Source organism: Anarrhichthys ocellatus, unplaced genomic scaffold (assembly GCF_004355925.1).
Source record: "Anarrhichthys ocellatus isolate YVR2014 unplaced genomic scaffold, GSC_Weel_1.0 scaffold13, whole genome shotgun sequence".
Taxonomy (NCBI): Eukaryota; Metazoa; Chordata; class Actinopteri; order Perciformes; family Anarhichadidae; genus Anarrhichthys; species Anarrhichthys ocellatus.
Window position 1 is genome coordinate 4,410,582 of NW_022280043.1, and position 9,570 is coordinate 4,420,151.

Consider the following 9,570-nt stretch of genomic DNA (forward strand, 5'->3'; position numbering starts at 1 on the left):
AGAGAGAGAGAGAGAGAGAGAGAGAGAGAGAGAGAGAGAGAGAGAGAATTCTGATTTCACTACTCTACAAGCTCCCATCCCCCTCACAGTTTACTCTCCTTTCCAGTCTCCGATCTCCTCAATGGGAGCCAGACATGCACTACCATTGTGTGCCCACTGCCTACCCCCAGTCCCACTCTGCAACATGTTAAACTAGGGCACTGGTATAGCCACCATTTTGAGCAATTGGGGTTATTATTTTTGGGAGTAAGATAGGGAAAAATAGAGTATTGCCAAATGGAAAGCAGTACTTTGCTATTATTTTGTTTTCACAGGTCTTCACCTCTTGTCTGTCTCCATTTACCCTGTCTCTCATTCTAGTAACACCCTGCTGATTTGGAGTGTTTAGCCAAGTATTTTTTTGACTGTTAAAATAACTCCAACCCTCTGCTTCTGCCCCAACAGCAATGCAGTCCCAGGGCAGCACTTCCTCCCAGCCCTCCTTCGATTCCCTGAGCTCGAGTGACAGCCTCTTGTTCAGCGACTCGGAGCAGGCCGAGGACGACGCGGACGTCTTCCTGACGGACAGCTCTTCCTCCGGCGTCACCGGCGGGGCGGTCGGGGCCGAGGCCAGCGGAGGCAGAGGGTCGGAGAGCCCCGGGTCCCAGTGGACGTGCGATGACTTCGCTGATAAAGAGGAAGAGGAGTCATACAGGCCGAAGAGCGGCAGCAATACAGCGCACGTCAGTTTGGACAAGACGGATCCTACAAGCCAGATCCCCAAATCACAGGGAGACCTGCTGTTTGCTCAAAAGGTAAGGGGGCCGATGAGGAGAGGGATTGACGGAGCAATGTGTACAAGAGGGAAGCCCAGCAGACCGATTCAGACAGCAAGGCCTAACCCAAACTCTGTAGTAATCCATCTTCCTCTTCCTCTGTCAGTGTGCTGAGCTCCAGGGTTTTGTCAGGCCCATGCTGGAGCTGCTGAATGGACTGAAGAGGGGCCGATTCGATCGAGGTAAGCACTCTTTACATGGCTGCTTACAGTCGAGCCCGTGGGCAGACTGGCAGCAGAAGTTGTAGCTGCTGAACATGGTTTTATATGAGCTCTGTGGCCTCAGTCCATTTCAATAGAGAGTTTTCCTTTTGTGCAGCAGTCTGTATTGATGCAGCCTATTGATGGAGTCCAAAGTGCAGCGTGTGTGAAGCGACAGTCTTGTGGCTGACTCATCAGCTCACGAGAGTTCGCTGGTATCACACGTGAAAGTGCTGTGTGTGTGTGTGTGTGTGTGTGTGTGTGTGTGTTTCAGAGGAAAGAGAGTGTGCATGTGTACACATGCATGCATCTTTTTTTTTTTCTCGTGACTATGAAGTCTTGCTGTGCAAATGCTGACTGGGGGATTATGTATTTGATCGGCAGGTTTGAGTAGTTTCCAGCAGAGCGTCGCCATGGATCGAATCCAGAGGATTGTGGGTGTTTTACAGAGACCCAACAGCGGGTAAGATGTCGTCCACATTGTCCCAACATCCACCCTCAGTGTTACTGACTGTTGCTCTTTCTTGTCTTGCCTCTGCATCACTAGACACTACATCTTAGTTAGGTTTTTAGCATGTAAATGAAGCTATAACAAGAAAAGATCAGTGAAGTAGTCTTCCATTTCAAGCCTCATCTCCTGCTCTGTTTTATTGAACAGTCCTTTGGGAAGGTAAAGTTACAGAATTCACCGGCAGTGCAGAGAAACGCCAAACTTCAGTTTTTACGCAGGACCACAAACATCCGGATTTCTACCAATGCCATAACACAATAGCATTGACAACTTCTCCTCAATTATAATGTATGTTGTCTTTTTTTAAATTTTCTGTAGGGAGAAGTACCTGAACACTCTGCTCCAGGTGGAGGGGATGCTGAAGCTTTGGTTTCCTCAGATCCACCCTGAGGTTGTCTCTGCAGTCTCCAGCGTCGCCGCATCCCCCGCTACATCCCTCCATGACGCGCTTCGCTCCACCCCGCCTCACAAACACAGGGATCAGTTACACATTCCCGTCAAGGTGAGATCACGCGCATTCCTGTGTGTGTGCAAGAGCCTACCCGTGCACGCGCACACACACACACACCACAAATCTCCACAAATTGAATTCTATATTCACTTGCAAACTGATCTCCTGCTCATTTTTCAGAAGCGCAGACTCAGCTGGACCGGTACGGACTCCCCCACGCCTTCCCCCGTGCTTCTCAAGTGCCCTCGTGTTGGTGCAGAAGAGAAGAGAGTGAAGACGGATTGTGACGGCACTCCTTCTCCATCGTTGGCGCCCGATGCAAACCAAAATTCAGCAGATGTGGCCGGCGACGACCAGCTAAATGAGGACACAAAGGGAAAAGACAGGGACGGCGAGGACCTCGGCAAGCAATCAAAATACAAAGCGGGTCAAAGCTCTGAGCCGAGCCTGACCTGGGTTCACGTCGCCCCCATCCTGTCCCCACGAAAGGCCTGCCCTACACACGAGAGCACAATGGTGGCCAGTAACAATGAAAAGCAGCCCGTCTCTCGGGTCCTCCCGCTCAGAAGGAAGGGCAGTCCAGAGACACAAAACAGCTCCATCTCTTCTACCACACAATACAAGCACCCCAAAAATCTGAAGAAGCCAATCCAGTGCCAAAGCCAGCCTATCACTGGAGAACAGAGCGAAAGCGAGACCGCCGAGACATGTCAGGGTCAAAATCAAGCTCCTCTTGTCCCGCCTGCGCCTTTGCCAGTGGTGTGCACCACCCCCCCGTAGACCTGATGCATTGAACAAGCAAAGAGCCGGCAGCCTTTGCTGGTTTGGGTTTAAAGCTGCTGTATGAGAAAGAAGAGGCTGAAGGCCCGTGATTTTAAATGCATTAAAGGGAGGAAGGGGAGGAAAGAATTGTAGGTGATAAAGGTTGAAGACAAAGGACAGATCATACAAAACCCCTCATCAGAGCCACATTTGCAACCAATATTCAGGGCATACCGTGTTTTAAATGAACTGAAACCAATAGAGTTGATGATCACAATTGCGTAATAATCTAAACCTGCACGAAAGCAGTTGTGGTTGAGGGGATAGGAATGGACACTTAAAGCTGAGAGGCTTTTTTTTTTTTTTTTTTTTTTTTAATGAAATGATCATAGGAGAGATTTTGAAGAACTACGAGGAGCAAATAATAGTTTCTCCTCAGCATGAAAGCAATCACTGTATTCAGAGACGACTTGTTTCTGCAGACGTCACACTTGAGGGACGCACTCAATCCAAAATTAGAAAAGCTGATGTCAACATTCAGAACGAAAGCTTCCGAGGTTTATTTTGATGAGGTAACTTCAACACGGGGCGAGCTGAATGTTTTTGATGTCACCTTCACTTGTAGATAGACTCGAGGAAGCGTAACACTGAAGTCATCGAGAGTCTTGTAGCTAGAAATGTGAGAAACGCGGTGTACAGAATGCAGCGTTACACTGTACGTGTGGTGTGTTAGTCATCTGACTTGGAAAACAATGATCAACTCACGAATGTAATCCAACAACTGTTTGGGCGATCGAGAGGCGTGTCATCACAGCAACCGGAGGGAAATTCTTTTTTTTTTTTTTTTTCTTGTCATGCTGAGGATCAGGTGTTTCTAAACTGACCAGAACTCGGTGTCATAACAATCCAAGAAAGACTTTGAAAAGACCAACCAGAAGAGAAAAACACACGGATCACTCAAAGACGTACGACTCTCGAGTCCCACAGTTAATTTATTCATGTGTTGATCGGACACTGCATTTATTTATTGTTTGTATTTATTTATTGGGCAGCTGGTTATTGCCTGCTGTGCGCTTGCATAGTTTGGCCTACACTTGTTTTGAGGGGATTTGGAAGTTGCTGTTGACAGTTTGTGGTTTTTATTGCTATCATAAGCAGGGTAAAAACGAAGGAAGTGAAATGTTATGATTGGACTATTTGACTACTGTGCCTTTTTTTACCAAATAGGATGTGTTCAGAAAAAACATTTGGTGCTTTCAGTGCATTCATACTGCTTTTTGATTGTTTGCTTGAGTTTCACAAAACCAGTACACATTCAATCATGAAAGCCTACATGTAGTCATTTTCATTTTGCTTCTGAAACCACACAGCATCCAAACCAACAATCTATCTACTGCTTAAAAACCCTGGCGTCCAGCTCTACTATTCACACATCTACAGAGACAGGAACTGGCTACATGTCCAACCTTAACACACACACACACACACACAGCAGTGGCTACTATTTGTCAGGTAGTACTAAAGTGTAGCCTCCTTTTTGGAGCTTTTTTTTCTTCCTGATCAATAGAGGAACAGACTGGACCGCATGTGAAGCTGGTGCCCTTGAAAAATATAATTGTAATGGAGGAAATCTTGTATTTGCACCACCCTCTACTGCTGCTATTGTTATTTTGAATCCAGTTCTAATTTACGTGTTTGAGAGGAGAAATCTGCTCACAATATTCTTCTAAATGTAGGAGGGGTTTTAGCGATGTCACTATTGCAAGTATTGTAAATATTTAGACTAAAATATTTTTTAAATTGGTATGAGTGGTTCATACACTATTTACATAAATAGAGAGGGGGGGGGGGGGGGGTATCTACATATCTGTCTTCTCCAAAAAAAAAGTGAACACAGACCACTGGCAGCCTCCATTTTACTGCCTGTGTTTGTGGAGTAAGGAGAGTAACAGCCCACAGTCACAGGGTCAGACCGTCTCACCCCGTCCCATCTTCAAACTCGACGGTACGACGGGCCAGGCGCTGACTCTGGATCAGAGGCTGGGGGGGTGTCCTCCACTCCACGCCTGTTTTTATATGGTTGTGGAATGACAGAGAAACCAATTGCACTTCTTTTACATTGTTGATGTCCCATTTACATGTATGTTTTCTACTGCAACGACCACTGCTGATGGGTCCGGAATACTACTACTTGTTTATTTTAGCCGCTTCAACCGTAAAAGCTGACTGTAGTCCCCTCCCCTCCCCCGCCTCTGCTGCATTCGTCTGCCCTTGCCCTCTCTCCTTCATCTCCCTCAATCCTGTTAGTATCTTTTCTATTGAAACTAAACTCTGTCTCTCTCTCTCTCTCTCTCTCAGCTCATCTTTACATGATGTTACTCTTCCGGCTACTTTTTCAATAATGAGAAAAGTTTTAATAAATGACACATTTTTGAAAGCTGAAATGTCCGTGTTGTTGTGCTTGTTTGGTAAACTTTTATACATTTATTTGTGCACCAACATTTTTTTTTTTTCCCTTCATTTAATATGCAATGATGTGAGTAAGACGTGTGTTTTGGATAGCAGCTCTCATTAAACAGATGTGTGACTCAGTGGGGTGCAGATTTACAGACTTTACATTTTGAAGGTTGCGGGGGGGAAGGAGAAGGAGGGGCGGCAGGGTGTGAGACTACAGTCTCGGTAATCTGACTGGGGGGCCGGCTGATCCTCCAACCAGCTGCCTCTACGGAGCGACTCATAGCTTACATGTGTGTTGTTTTCGTCATGAGATCACGATGAGTAAATACCTTCTATGGGTGTCAGAGAAGGGCCCGGCAGGGCTGGGTCTGTAACAACAGTCAAACAGGCTGAAGTCTGATCCCAGGCGTGGTCATTTTAGTCCCTCTAAAGAAAATCAAAGTGGTAGAGTCAAAAGTTAACCTCACCGCAGTGCCTTGTGCTCCTGTTACAGGCCATAATAAAACGTCTGTGTTGCCAGGAATGTGTATATACAAAACACAACAGGTCATTTTTATACATCTTAAACATGATCGACGAAAAAACCCAAATTGCTGAAAACTTAAACACACAGTGGGTACTGGTAATATAATGTAAAATAGCAGATTTTTTTTTTACATTTTTTTGTACTAAAAGGCATTGTGAAAATCACCAAAGCTGAGTACTATTACTAAAATAATGATCTGCAACTATTTTGATAATCAAGTAATTGTATAAATAGATTTTTAAGGAAAAAAACTCCAAATATTTGCTAGCGTTGCCAATGTGAGGTTTTCTTTTTTTTTTTGTGAACTGCATATCTTTGGGTTCTGGATTTATAATCTGACAAAACAAACATTTTGGGCTGGATGGATGGAAAATATTCACTATATCTGACATTTTATAGACTAAAGAAGTATTCATTGAATCGAGAAAATAATAGATGGCTCGATTGTTTAAATAATTGTTAGTTTTAGCTCTGATTTCATATATTTAATAAAATATTACATATCATTTAACTCCGAATTACAAATGCTGAAACATTCACCATTTTCTCTCCACTCCAATAACTCATCCATGGACACACGAGCACATGGGCACGACATTGGCACATTTTGAGAGGGTGTGGTTTGATTTCTCCCTGCTCGGACATGAAATTAGCCATGCCGCACACACACACACAAACACAAACACACACACAAACACACACACATACCCAGCCAGAGTCGTAAACACACACGCGTGTGCCACTCCCTGCACGCTCTGACACACTGACTGGCTGATTTTGTGATGGGCCTGTCTCTGACACACTGACTGTGTGCTAGGTTACAACAACAGAGACCGCCCTCCCTCCCTCCTCCCCTCTGCCTCCCTCCCTCTCGGCCCCCCCTTGTATCTATGCAGTTTTTAGCAGAGAAGCCCTTGCCCTCCATCTCCTCCCCCCCCCCTCTTCCTCTGGAGAATGTAAACGAGGGGCAATAGGAAAAGGACGGGAAGAGGATGTGTGGAGGGCACAGGGAGGAGACATGACCTCACTCAGTGTTTTGGGGAGCTTGAAGGACATTTGTTTTTCCCACTTGTTTTCAATAATATATATATATTTCAGTTGCTGCACCCATTTTTGATTTGATATGTTTTTCAGGTTTTTGCTTCCTACAATTTCTTTTATCGTTTAGATAAAAAGTTGAATTCTTCCATCACATTACAGCCAAGTTATCCATCCAGCATTACACCACATAGTCAGCAGCAGGTTGAATGAATCAATGATTGTTATTGCATCATAAATGTGCTGAGTTGTTTTCCCTTCTCTGAGTATTTAACCAGCTTGCGTTGGATTAACTGACCGTGTGTGTGCGTGCATCAATAGGATTGCACAGAGTGACCTTACCCCTTCATCCCCCATGTGTAGCTTTTTAACTCTGGTTTCACGTCTTGTTATTGGTTTTAACAAGTTAATGATTTAAGGGTGTCAGTCCAGTTTTCTGCTGCGTGCTACGTGCAGGATGAGGGGAATGACACAATGAGGCTCTCATTCACTTCTTCTAAACTCCCCTCCCCCACAACACACTCACTTCACTCCAGTAAAACTCACGTGAGGTGAAGCCACACTGTGACTTTACAACTACACACATTCGTGCACACACAAATGCAAAGACCCTGGTAGGAGCACGCTCACACTCTCGCTTTTTACTCACTCAAAGTCCTCAGGGGGGGTTTTAGTGCAAACTAGTCCCAAAACATCCTTGATGCTCATTAAAATTGCACAGTGGCCAGTGGATGGAAATCTGAGATACTTAGAAGTCACATCTGCCACAGTGAGGACGGGCCTTGATGTGTGTGGTGAGATGCCGCTCTGCCCACCATCTGTGGTCCCCATCACTGTGACGCCACCAACAGGGGACACGGTAAAGACAAGGGATACGATTGACTACATTTTCAAGGACGCACGTGGATCTCACGACATTGTGTGTGATAGTTTGGGGCACGGCCGAGCTACAGGCAAATAATGTCCTCATCGGTTTCTTTGGCCTGAATGTGTTCTCTGGGAGCCTGCTGGTGATGACGCCATCTTACACGACTGCTCAATTATTCAAGTACAGTGAATGAAAGGGAAACACCGGCTCGAGTATACTGACAGCAAAAAGAAAGGTGCGTAAAGAAGGCAGGCTTGGCAAACAGAGGGATGTTATGAATCAAACAAAAGTGAGAGGTTACAGCTTACACTCTTGGTAGACGACTTGGGCTTTAGTGCAAACACTTGCGCTCACACTGACACACACACACACACACACACACTGAGGTCCCAGCAGCCCATGTGAAGTAAAGACAGAGTCCCCTGAGATTACATATTCCAAGATGATTTACAGCCCCTGTCAGATACAATGAAATAAAACTGGGTCAGCATGATGAAATGTACCATAACTACACACTTGATGAATCAAAAAACTGTGTAAAGGAACACAGGGAATATCTTAAATGAGGTGATAAATTCTGCACTTATGTAATATGCATTGCGTCGTGGCAATAATGAACATTAATACATCTGACATGACATCATGATTAAGGATGTTGAGGGGGAAATTGTTCAGCCAATGAAGGGAAACACTTATGTGAGACTCAACAATTAGTGCTTTGCCGATATTGGACTTGGGAAAAGTACAGACTAAATGCCTGCCATTGATTTGATTCATTTGTACAGCTCTCACCATACGCCCCCATGATGCTGTATTACACTTGTTTTAGCTACACAGACAAGTGGTGCAAGTGCATGTGTGTGTGTGTTTTTTTGAGTGTACTTGTATAGAAATATCTGTGGTATTGTCATATTATGTGCTGAGGTGTCATTACATGATAGAGTTGGCTCGAGAGAGAGAGAGGGGCAGACAGCACGTGAGGTGCCAACGAGGAATTCAGGTTGACCACGGGTGGTGTGGCGGTGATGGCGGAGGGAGCCGGGTGGGCGAATGTGAGTGAGTGTGTTGTTTACTGGCTATTACTACGCTATTGTTTGGATTACAAACAGAATAAGGCATTACTGCCAAATGTAAATGACATTTAAATATTTAACCAGATTGTTTTAACAAACTGAAGGTCAAAATTGGAGCTAGAATTACAGACTAGTTTTATATATTAATCTTGCAATTACTGTCTTATAAAGTGCTGAAATTATTAAATCAATGTGTTGATCAACAGAAAATTACCGCCAGCAATTTTGCTAAATATTGAAACCACTTATTCAGCAAAAATACCAAACATTTTCTGATTCCAATATGAGTTACAAAACTAAAGATATTCAGTATGTACAACATACATTGGTAATAAACGGTTTCTGATTTACAGTCAGAGAAGACAAACAAAAGCAGCACATATCCTCATTAATCAATAAGACACAAACATGTGAGTTGCAGCCTCATTCTCTTTTACACCGTGGTCTGTTTTCATGAGGGTGTTTTCCTTCTGCAAATACACCTGAAAGGTCACAGAGTGAACTGGGTCCAAAGTTGTGTTTTTTTCACATAAAGAGGCTTGAAGTGGTGGAAAAACTCATATTTCAGCATCAAAAAGAAGTATCAAATATCCTCCCGGATACCAAATTGGAGGAATGCAATTAAAAAAATCACAATCCTCAATCTGGTTATTCACATAAATCTGGCTGGAGTATCCACGTAAGCATGAATGTAAGCAGTGACCACGTGAGTGAGAGAGTGAAGGTAGATTTTGGGGGATGTCTCCTTTATGAATCAAAAGCATGTGACGGGGTTGATAATGAGCGTGGGCCGTTCAGAAGGAGCAATTGAATGTAGCTATAATGAATGGCTGACACCTTGATGACTGTTATGACTCTGCAGAAAGAAC

General features: G+C 44.3%; 1 protein-coding gene across 2 annotated transcripts in view; it reads left to right on the forward strand.

Moving 5' to 3' along the window:
• The window catches only part of LOC116386737 (uncharacterized), a 5,975-nt gene extending 1,374 nt beyond the window's left edge, over positions 1–4,601 (forward strand). The window contains exons 1-6 of one of the 2 annotated variants that reach the window (XM_031853222.1): positions 101–203; positions 445–794; positions 922–997; positions 1,400–1,478; positions 1,845–2,028; positions 2,158–4,601. In XM_031853222.1, the coding sequence (XP_031709082.1) occupies positions 447–794; positions 922–997; positions 1,400–1,478; positions 1,845–2,028; positions 2,158–2,757 (1,287 nt within the window). In that variant the 5' untranslated portion in view covers positions 101–203; positions 445–446 and the 3' untranslated portion in view covers positions 2,758–4,601. Of the gene's footprint in view, positions 1–100; positions 204–444; positions 795–921; positions 998–1,399; positions 1,479–1,844; positions 2,029–2,157 lie in introns of those variants that run through there. The other variant, XM_031853220.1, reaches the window with a different exon arrangement.
• Positions 4,602–9,570: the final 4,969 nt, after the last annotated feature.